General features: G+C 43.0%; 1 protein-coding gene across 1 annotated transcript in view; it reads right to left on the reverse strand.

Moving 5' to 3' along the window:
- Positions 1–11620: 11620 nt before the first annotated feature.
- The window catches only part of LOC149279312 (protein Wnt-8b-like), a 65225-nt gene continuing 55966 nt past the window's right edge, over positions 11621–20879 (reverse strand). Inside the window, exon 9 of the mRNA XM_089501333.1 lies at positions 11621–12184. Within this exon, the coding sequence (XP_089357459.1) occupies positions 11621–12184 (564 nt within the window). The remainder of the gene's footprint in view (positions 12185–20879) is intronic.

Raw genomic sequence — 20879 nt, forward strand, 5'->3', positions numbered from 1 at the left:
CTCCCTTGGAGACGAAGATGACGCTGAGCAGTGAGATGTCTGGGTTGGGTCTGTTGTAAAATAGCTGAGATGTCATGTGGAGCTAGAATTGTCAAGGGATGTCCGAGGACAATATCTGAAGTGACGTCCAGAAGACAGCTGGCAGCGTGAATAGCCGTTACACAGGAGGGTGTCACGCGAGCAACTGGGTCCAATCGTTTGGAGTAGAATCCGAGGGGACGATGTCGACCACCGTGCATCTGAGTGAGAACGCCTGTGGCATGGCCTTGCCGTTCCATAACATAGAGACGGAACGGAAGAGAATAGTTCGGAATTCCTAAAGCTGGAGATGAGGCAATCATTTGTTGTAGAGCGTCGAATGAGTCCAGTGCCTCTGGTGTTAAATAAAAAAATTGCTGGTAGTTCTCGAGGTATACAGTCATATAGTGGTTGCATTAGAACAGAAGCGTCGGGAATCCAGGGACAACAGTATGAAATGAGACCCAGAAAGGTCTGTAGCTGATGTGGAGCTTCTGGCGGAGCCAACTCCAGGATGGCCTTTTTCCGTGCCATTGTAAGATGTTTACGGCCTTTGGTAATACAGTGTCCCATAAAAATCACTTTTTGAAGACATAACTGTAGTTTCGATTTGAAGACCTTACAGCCAGCTGTAGCTAGAAAATAGAGTAGGTCCAGGGTAGTTTCTTGACACATGGATGGGTCTGGAGCACAAAGAAGTAGGTCATCCACGTATTGCAGGAGCTCAACTTCCGGGTGAGCGTCTTGCCATGAAGAAAGCACAGAAGACATAGCTTTGCTGAAACTGGACGGGCTGTTTTGAGCTCCTTGTGGCATCACCGTCCAGGTGTATTGCCGACCAGCATGTGTGAATGCAAAAAGATATTGACACGAAGGGTGTAATGGAATGGAGAAAAAGGCATTAGCAAGATCAATTACAGTGAACCAGGATGCCGTAGGTGGAATGCTGGATAGAAGAGTATGTGGATTTGGCACAATAGGGGTATCCAGAACCGTGGCTTCGTTGACAGCGCGTAAATCTTGTACCATCCTGTACACTGGAGGTTGGCCTTTGATCTGCTTCTTTTTGACTGGATACAGCGGAGTATTGCAAGGAGAAGTAGTAGGTATTATTGCACCGGATTCTAGGAGTGCAGCTACTTGAATAGATATTGCATCTAGTTCGGCCACTGATAAAGGATATTGGGCCTTGTATGGAAGAACGTTAGAATCCTTAAGCACAACTTGTACTGGTGGGACGTTGAGTCGTCCAATATCCATAGGCCCAGAGGCCCACAAAATAGCTGGAAGATTGTCAAGCAATTTGTTTAGAAAGTCTGGGGGCTCATCTTGAGGTTTCTTCAGGAGCGAGAGCAGTATTGAGAGTGACAGTTCCATTGTCAGTAAAAGAGATATTAGCTTGGATTTTGCTGAGAAAATCCGCTCCTAGAAGATTGAAAGGGCAAGTGGCACTGACCACAAATTGAGCTAGAGTAGATGAAGGCAGATGTATTGAAGAGCTTGTGACGGGTAAGGGGCGTGTGAGTGGGTTGTGTTGAACCACGCCTTCTAACCCACTACAGGGGAGTTGTATATCAGATAACCAGGATGGGTGTGCATCCGTCTCACAAAGCACGCTACGAGCAGCGCCAGTATCAACAAGAAATGAGCAAGGTTTTCCGGCTACATCAAGAGTGATCTTAGGGGAAGGGCCGGAAGGAGGGGCGGAGACGGCCATACAAATAGAGTCCCCCTCCTCCATTTGCTCGCCTATTTCCTATGGCTGAGGTGGAGGAGGAGTGTTCTGGTTCTGGTTTTGGTTCTGGGCTTGATAAGCGGCCCACAGGTGGCGACTACGACATACTCTTTTAAAATGACCGACTTTTCCGCATCCATAGCATTTACGAGGTTGTCGCTGTCCGTCCGTGGATTCATTAGTGGCGTCGGCTCCGGTCATTACCGCCACGATGGCGGACTTTTTCTTGCTGTTTCCTGCCTCCAATCCTTTAGCAACCTGTATAAGGACTTCGAGTTCCATTGACCTCCATTCCGGGCGGCAGGTAGTGAGTACTTTGTTGAGATCAGAACTGAGGCCGTCTACAAAGGCACGACCCAACATACGAATATGTGCCATTTCTTGGAGTGAGAATCCTAGATCACGAAAATGTCGTTTGATTCTGTAGGCATATTTCTCCACTGACTCTCCTTTTTCTTGAGTTATATCCTGTAGAGATACTGTTTGTTCGGACAGTCTGTCCTTTGCCCAGATTTCCAGTTGCTTGATAAACTGTTGACCTGATTCAGTGGATCTGGGATCACAAGGTAGATAAGATGGGTCTCGTAGAATTTGGTTGAGAATAAGATCTGCGTAATCTCCTGCTTTGGCTTGGACAATACTAACAAGGTCAGACCAGGTACATCCATAGGTAGTCCAGGCCTGTGAAACTTTTCGATAAAATGGCATTGGATGAGTATCAGGTTCAGGGAGATCTTTGACGATTGTATACAGTTGTTGCGGATTGAATGCTACATACTTGGAACGCGGCTCCGTGGAAGCGAGACCATCTCGTGGAGTAGCATTTTCTGTGGCGAGTCGGGTGGCTTGTACTATAGCTGCAGACATAATTTCAGCGAATTGAGAAGAAAACGGATTATTGGGATTTGTATTCCCAATGGATGGTGGCTGAGGGGCTGACGTACTTGAGGGCTGTTCGGTATCAGATTGTCGAGTATGTCTTATACGGCGATGGCCTATAGGGGAATGTACAAAAGGTAAGCCATGGTAAATGCTTCGGGATTCCTCCTCCTCTGAGCCCTCTTCTTCTGATAGACTATCATGAGTACCTATTTCTTCATCAGTGAAAATAGGTTGGTGCTTAGGCCTAGCTCCCATCTCCTCAGCAAGGAGAACAGGTGGGTCAAAACCCACCAAGGGGGACTGTGTGTGTTTGGGCTTAGTTCTTCTTTGGGGTTTAGTTATTGGTTTCGGTCTAGGTAACTTTTTTCCCTTTTTAAGTACCATACCGCTGTTGGCATCGGATTGGGTCGGGGCAGCTATTGCGCCCTCGGCCGTATCTATTTCCTCCCCTTCTGCACTGCCGTCCGGGCCCATCATCATTAACGGGACAGTAGTGCTGGGTGTAGGTACCGGGGGTGTAACTACAGGAGGAGTGGGTGGAAATAGTACTGCTTGAGGTTTTTCTAGTGTTTTGCCTTCCTGGAGTAGTAGGCATTCCTCAGCCTGGTGTTGGGCCGGAAGCATAACAGCACCAGTAGATATATTTTCCTTCTTTGTTTCCTCACCGCTTGCCATTATCATAATTGGGACCATATGTCTGGGTGCTGTAGTCTGGGTAGGTAATACAAATGTGCCATCCGGATTAACTACTGGGTACAATAACACTGTGGGAATAGACATAGAAGATAACGGAGATGGAGGTAGGCCAGAATTTTGGGCGTTGTCAGTTAACAAAGATGGCGCCGATGCCTGTACCGGATATAACAGAAAACGGGGCAGGCAATTGGTGGGGATTTTTCACTAAAGACAGTTGGTGAAGTGCATCACAAGATGGCGCTGGTGTCTGTGTCAGACACGACACAGTAGCCGGAGTAGACAGGGGGCGGGGGGGCCTCACAGTACAGACAAGAGCGACGGCTTCCTGACGTCATTGCATTACAGGCTGGGCAGCTCCACCCCTTGTCCGGCGACTCGGCGCCATTATAGAGCGGTGGCGTATGAGACATTGGAATTTTACACAGATATCTTGAGTGTTTTTCATCATACATTTCTTCGCCATCTAACGATTTAAATTCTTTGCTACAATCTAGCCAGACTTTAACAGTATCTTTCAATCCGTCGTTGTCTAATTTTCCTGCTTTTTCATTTAGGAGGTTTTGCCAGGTGCAAATTGATAAGGTTCCTCCTCCAGGTACTTTATATCGTTTTTCCAACTTAGATAATTGCTTAATGTATCTTTTCCCTCGTCTGTCGGCAACTAATTGGGAGGGCGTACAGAACCCACTTGGAACGCTGTTATCGTTCCCCATTCCGCAACGATATCGTAACCTTGTCCGCAACCGTCCGAAACCTTCTGATACGAGCAAGGCACACACACACTGTAGTAATATTATGCACTGGGGACAGGCGACTGGGCTGTCCAAAATAGTGTTAGTCTTACGGCACCGTCTGGGATCAGAGCAACTGGGTTGATCAGGTGTAGACTTGAAACACTTTACCGATTCCTTCCTACTACAGTGTGCTTGGGACAGGCGACTGGGCTGTCCAAATTAGTGTTAGTCTTACGGCACCGTCTGGGGATCAGAGCAACTGGGTTGATCCGGTGTAGACTTGCAACACTTTACCGATTGCTTCCCACTACCGTGTGCTTGCCAGAAAAGGGAGGCACCACAGTTCAACAAGTGACTACGACAGTATATTTACATGGGGTTCTTTTATTGCCTCTCGAGGGTGCGTCAACCACCTGAGTTCCCTCCTCCGAATACACACGTGAGTAACGAGTGACACACAAGGTAGATAAGAAACGATCTTACCTTGTAACTGGGCTGCAGTCCCAGGGTCTAATCGTCAGCTCACGGCGTGAACTCTCCCCGGGAGGGACCTCCGACAGGTACGGCTTCCTCGAGCCCCACGTTGGGCGCCAACTGTTTTGGATGCTTTCCAATAAAGCCTTTCTTCAATTGTTGAACTGCTCCAAATTATGTGAATATAAATGTACGTGCACGGAGAGAAAAATAAGACACACGACACACTCTGGGTCAGGTCCAAAATCACTCTGCTTTATTTTGTTTATATTATAGATTATATAGGGACGTCAAAAAGGGACGTCAGATTACGTAAAACTTATTAATTGGTTAATCCTGAAACTATGCGGAAATAGGCAGAAAGGCAGAAAACAGTTAGATACTTTCCTGTAACTAGATATAGTCAGGATGGCGCTTGCGGTTAGTAAAACATAGATAATTGAATACACTGCTACTTGCGTCTCCCACGTATCTGCGTGAGGTGTAGCCCTTTATTGGTCGAGGCCATCTTATATTCATTAAAGCAATAAGTGTTTCTTGCTGATATATATATATAGTGGTTCCATAACACTGTCATGCATATTACTTTCCATGTGAAAAATATTTTAAAAGCGCAATTCAGAATATAATGATTCTTTATACACTTAGCATCACGTCTTTAAAAAAAAAAAGTTAAAAGCTCCTGTGTGAGAGGGTTTTTACCGACACTCTTGCAATGTTGTCAGTGTGTGGATACAGTCCAAAACAAAATTAATTGAAGGTTCAAGTGACTGGCTTCCAAGATGAGTGCATTGTGTCTGGTACTCCTTTTGCATACATTCTCACCCACTCATCTGACAATAGTACTTCGTTATTTTTGTTAATTTCATCATGAGATAGAGGCTAAACTATTGGTATTTTCCAACTTCATTCATTGAATTTTAAAAACCAAGGAATATCTTACACAATCTAATGTCTACCCAAAGCACTTTATGAGTTAAAGTCCCTATTAATGTCAAGAACTTCAATTGTAGATACTCACTTTCCAAATCGCCCTGTGATGAGCTTCTTATGAAAATATTTCAGGGTTCTGTGATAACCTTGGCAGGGTCACAAATGAAACCAGGTTCTGCTTTCACATTTGCCTGCAGATTCTTTAAGTCATTAATTCTTAAAGTGTCAGCTCTGCACAGCCCAGCACTTTGAGAATAAAGCTCCTGGTTTTAAGTATATTGTGTAACTGGAAAAAATACATGGGTTCTGATGCTTTTCATTCAGCACTGTCTAGTTAACCTCTTGTAAATCCCCTTTGATGGTTTAAGTGTTTGTCATGAGCAGATTAGATATTTGGCCTTAAAGGAGGTATTTAATCCTCAATCAGAGGTGGAAAACCAACCATGTGTCTAAAAGGATAAGGTGATTTTTCTGCAAAGCCTTTGGTGTCTAGACTACACTTTTGGGCACACTGGCTTCATTATATGTTGATTTAAAACTCACTTCAGTTGTTAGAGATGTATATATCATGTATGATCGTCTATTATGTTCTTAGTGTTAGAAGTATGCCAAGGAGGAGGAATAGACTGCATAATGCAATAACATGATGGTAGTTGGTGAGAACAGATCTACGCATGGGAAAATTTAGTGGGGAAATAGGTATTTGCCCCTGTCTGATGGTCTGTTGCACATGTATCACATTTATTTTTACCAGATAAATTCATATCTTGTAGATATGTGTATATATATATATACATGTACAAACACAGAAGAAATAACCAATGCTTGCTTCTTCTTAGATTTGTTAGCTGTTCTAAATAATAAAACATGCACTCTTCTGATATGAAGATGTTTTTGTCCCCTTCTGGTAACCACAACTCATTTAAAACAATTATTAGGGTGACAACTCAATACTGAGATGTCTATCTGTAGATTCAGTAAATCTGGAGCTTCATGCGAGGTCCCAGATTTTTTCACACAGTGACATTGTGGACCTTAAAGCATTGATACTCATAGCGTTCAGCAGAACATGAGATCTGAAATGGCCTACCTTCAGGCCCTGCTTTCAGACCTTCGCGACACCTACAAGAATCTAAATACCCTCCAAACCCTCCAACCTACAGATGCGAGGAGTTCCTGTATCCCTAGCAATATTCAAGCCTTCTTTTTGCTATCATAGCTTTTACCAGACACTCTAGAAGAGTAACTGTATCTGGAGTTAACATACAGAGATTCCCCGAGAGACATTGTCTTGAAATGTCACTATTAAACCAATAAGGAGGCAATTCTGCGAGCCACAGAGAATGTCCCATCTACGATGGACAGTATCACCCCCATCTGGTATGCTGATATTGCCGCTTCTGCTCTCCGCCAACGGTGCACCCTGAAACCCTTGATGGATTTCCTGTGGGAGCAGGGATTTCATATTGCTGGGGATTCAACTGCAATCTGATAGTACAACACAACAGATCACTTATAATGATGAGAGAACCCAAGACCCGGAGGCCTTTCTGAGACGCCTCAGATGGGTTTGCTGATGCCATGCAATATGAAGCAGCACCTTAATGGGATGTTGTAACTGTGCCAACCTAGGAAGAACCCTCCTCGAGATTTGAGGTCTCTCCAGCTTCCAGCCCATGTGGAGGAACATCCTGCTGCATCTCCGAATGGGATAACCTAAGCAGGACTGCAATGCTCATCACCTGCTGACATTGTTTCTTTCACCTGACGCAAAGCAGGCCCCCCTCTTTCCCGTTATTCACCTGGTTCTACCTTTTTTTTACCGCTTGCTTAGCTTTCCTGACACTTATACATGCGGAGGGAGAGAATCCCATCTTCTGAGTATTTCATTTCCCTTTATAGTGCTTACTTTAGGTCCCTGATATTCTTTTACCTAGACAATTTTGCATTAAATGTTGCCCCATTGACACAAGGAGACACTTCATAAGGCTTTGTGTCCATTTTTTTTTCAGGCCTGGGCCCCTGGAATACATCCAGGCTCACGTTCCACACACTGTTCTTTGGATTCATATTGTTTCACATTAGTTCATGGGAGTGTGTTTTATCCATCTTTCTACCTAGTTACCCCGTGCTTGTATTCTATAGACATGTTTTTTTAATCCTCTGTATATCAATAGGTCTATTGTATTTGTGCTGAATTGCTCTTCCTTTAGTGTCTTTCCCACTAGTGACTACTCTCTCCTCTCTTTGCTCTACCTCTCTGGGTCTTTATCCCTTCTCACCGTCCAGATCCTTGGGCCCTGAAAGATGGCTCCCTTGTCTGTCTCTGAACTTAAAGCTCCTCCTACTGCAACAAGGTTGAGGATTATATCACACAATGTGAGGGGACTCCTCTCACCACAGAAAAGACATGTAGCGATCTGGCACTACCTCAGAACGAGAGCAGGAATTCTCCTTCTCCAGGAAACACACTTTTTTAAGTCTAACATTCCCAAGTTTTGGGATCACAGGTACCTCACACGTTTTCATTCTCCAGCACCTCATAAACATAATGGGGTTTGCATTTGAATCTATAAACGATTACAATTTCAAGTACTTAAGTCAATATCTGATCCCAAGGCAAATCTCTTGATTGGACGGCCTAATCCCTAACCAGCTAATAACAAAGGTAAATGTTTATGCACCTTGTCCTCGAAGCCCCGCATTTTTCTATGAGCTAGCCTTTTCAAAGCACCATCAGGAGGTCTTATTATGGGTGAGATTTTAATTCGTTGATGGATCCATACCTGGACAGAACTCCTTTATAAACTCTTACAGCACTTTGTGAAATCCCTTGGATTGTTCGATGCTTGGAAACTCCTACATTCCACATATTAAGATTATTCTTTTATTCTCAGCCTCACAATATGTATTAACACTGGACTACCTATTCCTCAACCAACATCTACTTCCTGTATTTACTTACTTACGCATCCAAACAGAAACATAGAAAGTGGAGGCAGATAAGAACCATTCTTCCCAACCTCTGAATGCATTCCTTAGTCTCTGTCCACTTCTGCTGGAAGGCTATTCCATGTATCCACTTGCCTTTCAGCAAAGTAATATTTCCTGATGTTACTTTTAAAAAATGTTCCACTCAAGGTTGAGTCTCTTGTTGCAATGGCATTTCTTCTTTTAAAAAAACTATCTTCTTTTATCATGTTGACTCCCTCTAAGTATCATTTTTCCTGATTGGCAAGCAAGCATTCTACACTCACACCACAGCTATGGTAGATATAGGCACTTTTCTAGTGCTCAGGATCTAGGATCTAGGGGCACCTTTACCCATTAGAGCATATTACTCATATTTACATCGACCGATGTACGCTCATGTATCATTACTTTGTATAATTGTTTATGAGTAAACATCTTTAAGTTGTGACAACATTATACACAATATATGATTCGTGTCACTGATAGCTGCTCGTACTATGTTATTTTATATAACCGTTCGTAGGCAATCTTGTCGGTTGTAATATGCCTTTACACAATATATGCTCTAATAAAATGGTTTTAAATAGAATGCACAAAATGAAGTGTAACACGCACTAGGATCTGAATTTATTGCAATTGCTACACAATGAAAACCAGAAAATACAAATTGAAACATTTTAGTTAATGCTGTAAATCGGTCACAGTGTATATTTATATCTCAAACCATCTAGGTGAAAGGCATGTACAGTTAGACAAAATCAGACTTATGAACTAAAAATATCATGTTAAATGCCAGCTGGAAAAATTAAACCTAGAAAACTGTACATAACAAAAGTAGAAATTGCGCTACACATTTCAGTATCTGTGCAATAAATTAAACTTAAAAGTGCTTAACTTTCTATGTACAAGTTAAATAGTTACAAACATGACATTGGTTAGCAAATTAAAATTATTATGCTACCATAGTAAAACCCACATTCTAATATGTAGTTTTACCTTAATTGTATGTGCCAATTTACACAAATTAGAATTTGTCTGTGTTGCCTGCCTATAGCCAGAATAATTTGAACAGCTATAAAGTTGGTATGTTTGACAATTGAAATATAGAAAACACTGCTACGTTTTATTAGTTCAGTAGACTGGAGCGCTAGACTTAAAAGGCGCTGTTCCACTTACAATGCTAAAATTAAATTTTTCAGAACTAAATGCATCATTAGAAGCCTCTTCCCTCGTGCTGTTAAATGCAATTATTGATATTTCTTTTAGGAAAACCATAATTTTCATATAAAATAAAGACAGGCCCTGATATCCTATTGCCACAGAAATGGACAATGCCTATTAAATGTTCTTGTGTTGTTGTATGTGAAAATATTACAATTGAAAGATAACATACTAGAGAGATTCATTAATGGCTTGTGCAAGCGGAACAGCAGATTTTAAGAAAATAAATTTTAACAAAGGAGAAAAAGTATTTCTGTGTTTTTGGAAAATATGTTAGACTGTGTTTCCCAGGATAATGAACTGATGCAATGAATGTTGCTGCTCAGAGTCAAACCCCCTGGGGCCATTTCCTATGATTTCCAATTAATATGATCATTATAAAACAATATGTGTTCTATGATGCTTACTATAACAGCTGGTCAACTGTAGTTATGTTTCAGAAAAGGGGTAGACTAGATAGAACACATTTCACACTATATCCTACATTTGAGTTATCAATGTTTGCTAACATTTTTAAGCTGTTTCAGGTCCGACTGATGGTTTGCGAACAATTTTGGACAGGAGACAGGAACAGGGATGCAGTAACACAGCCAGTGAAAGAGAGGCTGCTTGCACAGTTTGTGAGCACCGAGAGAGAAAGCTGCCAGTGAGGTAAAGGGGATGCGAGAGGAAGGGAGTGATAGAGGATAAGGGATTGAAGGAGTATGTTTGTATATTTGCTGATTATAATGATAATGCATGTATAATTGTGTGTGTTAGTCTGGGTGTGTATGTGTAAGTGATGTGAGAGGAAGTGTGTGTTAGTGTGTTAGGGCATATGTGTGCCAGTGCATATGTTGGGGGCAAGGGGCCGATGGGGGCTTTATTTGCCCCCACCGGGCCAGAAGTTGCAAGCCCTTTGAACTGTGGAGAACAGAATAGTGAATACACCTCTGGTTATACAGTAAGTATGTTTTGGAGCAATGAAAGCCCTTTAGTCACTAGTGGTGATTCTCATTCTTTAGTCGCTGGTGGAATCCTTGGCTAGACTAAGTACAAAGTTAAGTTAGGTTTTAATAATAGGAGAGGAACAGTTGTGAGCATAAAAATCACCATTATGAAATAAATAGTTTTAGCTATATAGCCTGTGTTGGCAATATTTAATGTACTGTATCTAACTAGAAATAGGGGGTGTAGTCATTAAACATTTGAAACCCCCCACAACACGATATATTCTCACCGACACTGCGCACCGGAAAGTGGTGTCATTGCAGTCCACATAGCACAGTAAGTCCAGCATGTGGCCTGCAGCTCCCTCACTGACACTGTACCCAGGAAGTGATGTCATTTCTATGCTTGAAGCTCAGTGAGTATCCTCCCTTGCTGTGCTGCACACACGGAAATGACGTTGCTTCCCAGTACGCTGTCTCAGTGAGGGAGCATTAAGGACTTGCTATGAAGGTCATTCGGGAGATAAGCAGTGGATATGGTAATTATCTCATGTGAGGAGGTGCCCTTTTGTCTAATTGCTCCAGTGATCCAAGTGCCTTAGGAAATCTTTTAACATTAACTTCTTGAAGAAGACGTTCACTGGGTTAAGAAGCTGAAATGTCCAACTGTTCTGCAAACCCAATATCTGTACCAATTTTAGTAATTTTACAAATATAGTTTATTTTGTTGTAAGGCAATGGCCCAGGAAATTTGAACAGAATGTGTGACTGAAAGACTTACATTTTGTAATATGTCTCTATTTCGATATTCACTAGTTATGTTAATTACATCACTATATTCTTTCCTAGGGGTATGTTTGTGCACAGGCATGGCAGTGTGGCATAATGACATGTACACTTTAAATTATCATTTCTTCCTGTACCTTTTTTTCTTCTTGTAGCCAATGTATGAATGCAATTTGAAGGTCCAATTATAAAAAAAATGCACTATATTATGGGTTGTCATAGGATTATAAAAGCACAGTTCACATGTTCTTTAGCTTTATTTCTTTCTTGCGTGTTATACCGCCTCCGCTCCTCTCCCGTTTTTCCTTTTTGACACAAAAATACTTAGTCACACTTTTTCTGCACTGTTCGCATTTCACTGCACAGCACCAGTGGAATTTACAGTTGCAGCTGGATACCATGTCTGCTCTTCTCTCCTCCACCACCAACCCACAGTCTCCGCAAAGGCGCTTACAGCTTCTCTTCTCCCACTTACTGAGCATCTTACCTCTCTTGAGACATTCTCTGCCCTCTGTACCCAAAAGGCCTAGTGTTTTGTTTTCCAGACAGTAATCAGGAGACTCTTCCAGGTGAACCAGCTCTTTTTTGGAAATCGAACTGAATGTTTCAGCTATGGCCCCTCTGCTAGCTGCACTGTTACCAGCTCCTTGTAGAAGATCAACCTTTAGAGCTTTGTGGTATTTTTCTTTTAAGTAATAGCCCACCTCTCTAAACTCTGGTAGCTGGAGCCAGCAGGTTTGTGTGGTGCAACTTCCTGAGACACCGTGGCATTTGCATGTCCGTTTCATGGTACTTTTCACAGCCTGAAAGAAGAGGTAAGTGTCAAATACACCATTCTGTTTCAGCAACATTTAACAAAATCATTGACTATATAATATTAAAATTGAATCCTTACAAAAGCAAATTTCATCATGTTGAGATAGATTTAATACCTTCTTCATGTACCTTTTTATTTTATTTTCCATGTGTCTTTTTGCTATTATTATGTTCACATATAGTATCACCAGCTGAACTGTATTATGATGAATCCATATTAAAGTAATTTAGGCTGCAATACAAATTCTGCACAGCATATATTAAAGAAAGCAATCCCTTCTGTCACAAAATTCCTTTCTTCAAACTGGTTTAGGGAAGTCCCTTTCCTTTTCTAGCATGACTGTGCCCCTGTGTACAAAGTAAGGTCCATTAAGGAATGGTTTGACAAGTTTGACACAGAGGCCCATTCTTAACCTCATTAACCACCTTTGGGATGAATTGAAATGCCAATTGTGAGCCAGGCTTCCCGTCCAACATTATTGTCTAACTTTACAAATGCTCATTTGGCTTAATGGGCACAAATTCACACAGACATACTCTAATATATTGTGGAAAGACTTCTTAGAAGAGTGGAAGCTGTTTTAGCCACAAAAGGGAGGGCAATTGTATAGCATTATCCAAGGTTTTGTAATAGGATATCCAACAAGCTCATGTAGGTGTGATGTTAAGGTGTCCACATGCTTTTGGTGTATATACATTATATGTATTGAGACACCTGACCATTACACCAACGGTGTACATTCTAAATATATCAAGTTCTCCCACACCAAACTCATCCACCATGTCTTTATGGACCTGGGCACTGTCATTCTGGAATGGAAAAGGGCCTTCCCCAAACCCATCCAACACTTGATGCATAAGTCCCTATGGTACTAAACAATATAATGGCTGAGGGTCTTCCAACCATCTCAGTAAGGCATCGCAGTTCTAATGCCTGCAGTATACTGTACTTGGGATTTTTAAACCGCAAGCCTTTTATGAGTTGCTCAATGTGTTGCAGCCAAAGGTTAACATCTAGCCACAAATACCTCTGCAGTGCATGGCTTAAAGATAGTCATGGAATACACAAACGCTATGTAGTTGCCCCTGTGGCCTTGTTCAATTTGGTCTGCAAAACGAGTAGTGTCTTCCAGATGAAATAGCTGTTCTTCTGGTGGTTTCTGGCAACTGTGAAGTCTATCCACAATCCTCAACTTCATGTTCAAATGTAAAGAGTTTCCAATGCCTTCTACTGTTGCAGTATAGCACCACATTGGTCAGCATTTCCACACATATTCAATGTGATTTAATGTCTTCTTTTCTTTCTCCTCTCCTTGGTCCAAATCTGGGACAAAATTTTGGAAAATAGAAAATTTACCCTTGAACTTTCCCTTCCTACCTGGAACAGTAAGAGAGGGTGCTGGACAGAACTTACTGGACAGAAAGTGCCGGAAAAGTAACACAGGTAGGCTACAAAAAAGGTAGCCAAAAGCTTGAAGAACATCCAGGACATAAAATGTGAAAAAAGCATAAGACTTAGGATATTTGGTTGGATGCTTGGTTTTAGCCTATGCCTTTTGTGAATTATCACCAGTGTCAAGTAGCTCAGGATTATCTTGCCAAAGAAGACTTTCCTGGCCCCCAGGAGGGTCCCACCCGACATGCAAGAATTGCAGATTACCTTTCCATGCCAACTATCTGAGTTCCAGTACAAGGATACCTTTTCGTTCCAACCACCTAGCTGAATTCTAGCACTGGGATATCAATCCAGGCCCACTCCCAAGCTGATTTCCAGTACCAAATTACTGTCAGTGTCACGCACCTATATTCCAGAACCTGGTCCACAAAATCTTTACCCAGTGAGTCACGTAACGAGACACCAGGCAGAAGGCAGGCAGAGTTAGGTGATATAGTAGACCAGTCTCTGAGTTAAAAAATGGCAAAAGAGTAGATAATAATAGTAGCGCTGAATCTAATAAATAAGGTGTCAAAGGCAAGCCAAATGTGGTACATGTAGGAGCTAGTCGTGAAAGTCAAGTCTGAACACGGAGAGGGTAGTCCTACTAGCCAAGGTCAAAATACATAGAGGGAAGTCACAGCAAGCCAGAGTTGGTACACCAGTAATCCAAAATAGGAAAGCACAGCAAAAACATCCAAACACAAGGACCACACAAGGGTATCTGAAAACAGGCATTCCGGACTTTTAAATCCCATGCCACTACAAGCCACACCCCCATAGCGAGACTCAGACTCTCCCCGTTTCCCAGTCAGGCACACCCCCTGGTGGTCTCCTGGTTGGCGTCACGCGATCTCTCCCAGTAGTTGGGAGGCATGCACCTGGATACCGTGAGTTGCTCGCTTGCCATGAGCGGGAGTGGTGGAGGCGAGGAGCGGATTCCCGGTGGACCAAATCTCTGAATGTTGTAGATTTGTTTTTGTGAACGATAGGACAAACTGTCTGAGAACGTTGGAGACTTTTTTTGTGAACAATAAAAGGCACCATAATCCGATTTTTTTCGTTCCTCACAAACTGAGGCTCTATGTACAAGTGTATGTACAATTAACTGCCTTTGTACTAAGTGGTATCAACTAATTAAGAAATTTTACATTTGTTCCAAAAATGTATATGTATATGAGACCCTTGTTCGATTTTCAGCTTCTATGGAGTCTGGTGTAGTCCTTCAAACCCTTTGCTTTCAGACCCTTACTTTCCCCCACGTGTCCAGGGCCAGATTAACATAGGAGCTGGTGGAGCTACAGCTCCAGGTTCCTACCTGAAAATAGCCCCAGTAAGGGCTGGAGATTCCCTGGTAGACCAGCCAGTCAGGGGGGCGGTGGCGCACTGAAGTAACTGATGTGGACGAAGGACCACAAGGGCAGTCTAACACCGGGCAAAAGCCTGCAGCAACCGCGATCGCAGGGGTTTTGTGCGAGCAATGCCTCTTGTATCGCCAAGGGGAAGCAAAAACCCAATTTAATAATTGCGTTTTTGCTTCCCCTTGGCCGTACAAGTGGAACGCAGCAGGGTCATGTATCATGACTATTAAAAGAAGGAACTTCTTCTCCTGGGCGGTGTCACGGACTGGGTCCAAACAGATGACTGAAAGGACCCAGCGCACCCGAAGATTGTATGCAGGAGTCACAGTGCAGTAGTGGAGTTTGGACAGGGCTTGGTTGCAGGGTGACCACACTCACCCAGGTGTTGAGCACCTAGGGTTGTGCAGCCAAACACCAGCGTCCTGATATGGCAGCGGATGAAGTCCAGAATGAAGTGAAGATATATCCTGCAGGCACCCTGCATGAAGCATATCATTAGAATCACGTGCAGGATGCTGCAGGCTGGGAGTATGGAAGCTAAGCAAAGGGTATAGCAGAAACATAACAAGCAAGGGACAGGGAGACCAGGCACGAAACATAACCAGACAAGACATACATGTTACAGGGCACTACAGTGAACCAGACAAGGAATTAACATTACTAGACAAGACATACATGATACAGGGCACAACAAAGGACAGGGAACAAGGCAAGGAACACAGGGGAAGGAGTGAGGAGCCGGAATCCTCGGATGTTTCTCCTTTAAGCAAGGATAGGCCATATAAACTAGGACATAGGGAGAGGAGAGAGGAACCAGAATCCTCAGATAATACAAGGAAGAAGGGAAAGGTACATAAGAGACAAACAAACATGAATACAGAAACTAGCCTAAGACTGTTTGATAACAATTGGAGATTCCATCACATGATATGGCCATAGTATGCTTAACCCACCACTACGCCAAAGTACTCCAATGACGGTGGGTCCTAACGCTAATCCCTGCTGACAGTGGTACGAAACAAACCAAACACATAGCACTGAGACATACCTTAGACTGAAGACTGAGACAAACAGAACACACAGGTGGGGCACACCTTATAAAGGAGACAGAGCTGAAGCAAAGAACTGAAGCAGAAGCAAGGAATGGAAGATCAGAACAAAGCAAAAGGAAATCCAGGAATGGATTGAAGCAAAACAGCCTGCCATTTCTCACAGTGTACGTCATCCTCACTTCAGTTCTACTGAATTAATATTTAATAATAATAATTTGATTAATTTAATAATTTTTTTATTTAATTTGTCATCAACTGTGTAGTGCTGTTGAGTTGACAGTGCACTCAGTGCCTCACTGGCACTGGGGTGCCCTTGCCCTGGGCTGGCACTAATGCCTACTGCCTGTCCTGCTTAAATAAATTAAATAATAGAATTTATAAATAATTTAATAGAATATATTATTAATAATTGAATACATATAAAATTATATATATATTTGTCAGTTATATATACTATAGTTAGTATAGTATTAGTAATAGTATACTAGTGTAGAGTGTACTGTAGACATTCAAGACATCTACTAGTGTCTAATTTAAAATCAGTAATATTAATAATTAATAATTGAATACATTATAAAATTATATATATATATTTGTCAGTTATATATACTATAGTTAGTAATAGTATACTAGTGTAGAATATACTGTAGACATTCAAGACATCTACTAGTGTCTAATCTAAAATCATTAATATCAATAATTCTATAATTCTTATCTTAATAATTAATTAAATTAGCTATAAAAAATATAAATAATAATTACTACTAGCTTATAGTTCAGCTAATCTATTAGTACTGGTGCTGCAGCTCTATAGTTTGTGCTTTGTTTTAGCAACAGCAAGAGACCAAGTAAATTTTTCTTAATTAATAATCTTTCATTTTATTTCATTTGTTTTGCTCACCTCAGTCCATCAGTGAAGTGAACTTGTTGGGCTAGTGAGTGCAGCCGCATAAGTGCTGTGTGTTTTTGTTCAGCAAGCAGTGAAGCTAACTGTTTTCCTGTGACATTTTATTTTATTTCTAATTTCTTTTCAAGAAAAATTGACTGTGTGACGACAACAACTGTACTAAGCAAAGCTTCAAGCTACTAGCTGTAGTACTAAAATAGTTCTAATCTTTAATCTTCTTAATCTATAATATATTATATAATATAATATAAATTCTAATTCATAATCTATAATATATATAAGTAATTCTTTCTAATTCATAATCTATATTCTATCTATAATCCAAAATATAAATAATTCTAATCTATTAATAATATAATATTATATATATAATTTAACCTCACTTTAGCTTAGTGGGCTTGAGAGCGTCTGCCTAGAGTTAGACTAGAATACTAATATAGCTTTAGGTTTAGCATAGTAGTAGGATAGGCTCTTAGGCCCGTGTAAATTCAAAGTCTTTAGTTTTTTTTATCCCCCTTTTTTTTAAACACTACACTACACACACCACCACCAGCACCACCACCACCAGTTCTAAGATGCAGCCTTTGCGTCAGTCTGGTCGGCCAAGTAGGCCAAGCTCTCGCTTATCATTTGGGGAAGCATTGCTTTAAGGATCATCAAGTAATGGAAAGGCACCAAAAGCAGGCAGTAGTAGTATGGCTAGGCCCACAAGCTCTATGTTTTTTTACGGAAAGCCTAAAGCACCAGAAGCACGTTCAAAGTTAAAGGGTAGCAAGACTAGTACTTCTACTAGCCCAGTAAGTAAAAAGAAGTGCCTTTTGCCCCAAGCAGCATCTTCCCCATCCACGAGCAGCATGCAAGGTACCAAGCAGAGCCAAATTAGCAGCAAGACTCAGAGGGGTCCCAAACCAAAGCGATCTCATTCCTTTGTAGGGAAAACCACCACCACCACCCCCCCACCTCTACCGCCTCTACCACCACTAGTGCTGCGCCTACTGTTCCCACCGGTACCACCACGCCATGTCCTCCTAGTACCTCTAGCAAGCCACCAAGTCCTTACAATATTTTTGTGAAGACAGTTAGAGAGAGGGCTACACATAGTGGAACTCCACCTAGCGAGGTAGCAGAGGAGCCTGAGACTGAGAGGCCAAGTGCAGAGTCTGTTCTTCCTGCTCGCACTACTACTAGTCACGAGTCTCACGACGATATCAGTCTTAGCTCCAGCCTAGCAGGAATTCCATTCGATCTGGCTAATGAAGAGCTAGACTATGAGCCAGAGGAAGTAGAGGAGATGAGTGGTCAGGAATCAGATTCCTCAGGGAGCAGTGTCCAAATGACTAGTGCACAATTATCCCCTGAGCCTCCACCTTCTCCGCTACGATCATCACCATCACCACCACCAGCAGCAGCAAAACCTAGCAAATCTAAAGTTAAAGCAATTAGCAGTCCCACTATGGCCAGTACTGTTACCACCAGTCCCACCACCACTAGTTCTGCCTCTGTTCATGCACCCCGAGCAGTAGGAGCAGCACCCAAGGCACACTCCAAGGCTATGCGCGCCCCAATTTGGGAGCACTTTGAAAATGTTGAAGAAGGGCGCTATGGAAAGTGCAAACATTGTGGGAAGCTAATAAGCAGAGGGAAAGTGTCTGGCCATTTTACCAGTGCTAAGGCCTGGGGGGCAAGTCAAGTGAAGTGGCTCCGCCCCCCCCGCACTCACCTTTCACCCCTCACGCTGCTCCCATCACTATGCGGCCATCAGATTGCTGGAAAACTTATCTAAACGGCTGCTGGGTGCCGATGCCACCGGCCGGAGCTACTTTAATCCTTTTTTTTATTTATTTAATATGCCGGATCGGCTTGCCATATTAAAAATAAATAAATAAAGTATTAAAGTAGCGCTGGCCGGCAGCATCAGCACCCAGCGGCCGTTTAGATTCAATTTCCAACAATCTGATGGCCACATAGTGATGGGAGCAGCGTGAGGGGTGAAAGGTGAGTGCGAAGGGGCTGAGCTTTCACCCCTCACGCTGCTCCCATCACTTGGCGGCCATCGCATACGACCGCTGGGTGCTGATACCGCCGGCCGGCGCTGCTTTAATACTATTTTTTTTTCCATTTAATAGCCGATCCGGCTTGCCATGTTAAATTTTTTTTAAACATATTAAAGTAGCGCCGGCGGCATCAGCACCCAGCGGCCGTTTAGATTAGATTTCGGGCGGCCTGGGGGGCAATTGCCCCCCTGCCCCCCGGCCCAGCCCAGCCCGCCCCTGACCTCAGCACTCAACACAACGCTGTGCTATTGGGGAAAGATGCAGAAGTAAAACTTAGTGCAGGCAGCATAGCTGGTGGCCGTGGAAAAACCCCAACAGCTGCTTTTGAGCCAATAGCAGCAGCAGCTAGTGCTGGCAGACAGAGACCAAGGCAGGTTGGAGCACTGCATGTCCAGCCCACCCTGGAACAATTTGTGGCATTCCACTCCAAGAGAACAATGCCCAAACAGGAGGCCAATAAAGTAACGCGACTTATTGGTCAGTTCATTGCTGTTGGAGGGGCATCCATCTCTATGATCGAAGGGGAGCCTTTCAAACAATTGATGGCGGCTGTGGCTCCACAATATACAGTTCCGTCACGTTCCACTTTCAGCAGGAACATTGTCCCCTCATTGTATCGGTCCTGTGTTGCAGCAGTGAAAGAGGAGCTTTCCAAGGCTGCTGGTCAGTCTGTTAATTTCACAACAGATTTGTGGAGTGCACCTAATGGGCAGCATGCCTTTCTTTCTTTGACAGCACACTGGCACACCGCCCAAGGAAGCTGCTGCAGCAGGCTACCGATCATTCCTTCTCCATGCAGAAGTGATGGATGAAAAGCACACTTCCCAAAATATTCTGCATGCGATGAGGAAAATGTTTAGCCCTTGGGTGGGAGCAGAGGCAGGCACCAATGTTGAAGTTGGTTTTGTGGTAACTGACGGAGGTGCCAATATGGTGAAAGCGCTGCGAGATAGTCATATTGTTGGTGTGCGCTGTGCAGCCCACATCATCCATCTTGTAGTGAAGGCAGCAATGTCAGAAGGAACTAATGTGGCAGCAGTAGTTCTGTCCTGCTGCAGAAAGATCGCTGGGCACTTTCACCATAGTGTTAAGGCTAGCCAACTTTTGAGGGAAGAGCAAGAGAGGTCTTCCCGTACACTGCCTACGTCAGGATGTCAGTACACGGTGGAACTCCACGTTAGACATGCTGGAGAGGATTTTGGAGCAGCAGAGGGCAATCCATAATCTTGCCTCAGAGCACAATATTGGGATTACATCTCCATTGAATAGGGAGGATTAGACAGTGATCGCCCAGCTAGTGGCAGTCCTTAAACCATTCAGGAATGCCACAGAAAATTTAAGATCAAACACTGCTAGTCTGGCCCAGGTAATCCCAGTGTTCTCCCATCTAGGCAGCAAGATGGATGTGTTCCTTGAAAACCGTGAGGCTGTTCAAGGTGGCACTCTACATCCTGACGTAGCAGCCATAGACAGGAAGCTGAAGGATCTGCTAAAAGTACACCTTCGCAAACGCATGGAAGAGAGTCCCGAAATGATGCTAGCGTGCCTTTGCGATCCAAGAATTAAGGGAAAGCTAGCTTTGAAATTCAATGTTCTCAGTAGCTACCGGGAGCAATTGGTCAACAAGGTGCGTGACTGGCAGCGTAAAATGGGAATGCTGTCCGAGGAGGGAGAGATGCAGGAGGAGGAAGTGATTATGTGGTCTGCTACTCCTAGCAGCAGCATCAACAGCAGTGCCACAAGCATCACAACAACACAGCTGAGTGGAGCAGCTGCATTTTGGGAAGAGGCACTTGGGAGTATAGTTGGACCATCTGATAGAGCTAGCAGCAGAAAGGAGAGTAGTGCTGCTGAAATGGTCAAACTTTACCTC

Source organism: Sceloporus occidentalis, unplaced genomic scaffold (genome assembly GCF_023333645.1).
Source record: "Sceloporus occidentalis isolate IW3139 unplaced genomic scaffold, rSceOcc1.0.p SCAF_172, whole genome shotgun sequence".
NCBI classification, from domain to species: domain Eukaryota; kingdom Metazoa; phylum Chordata; class Lepidosauria; order Squamata; family Phrynosomatidae; genus Sceloporus; species Sceloporus occidentalis.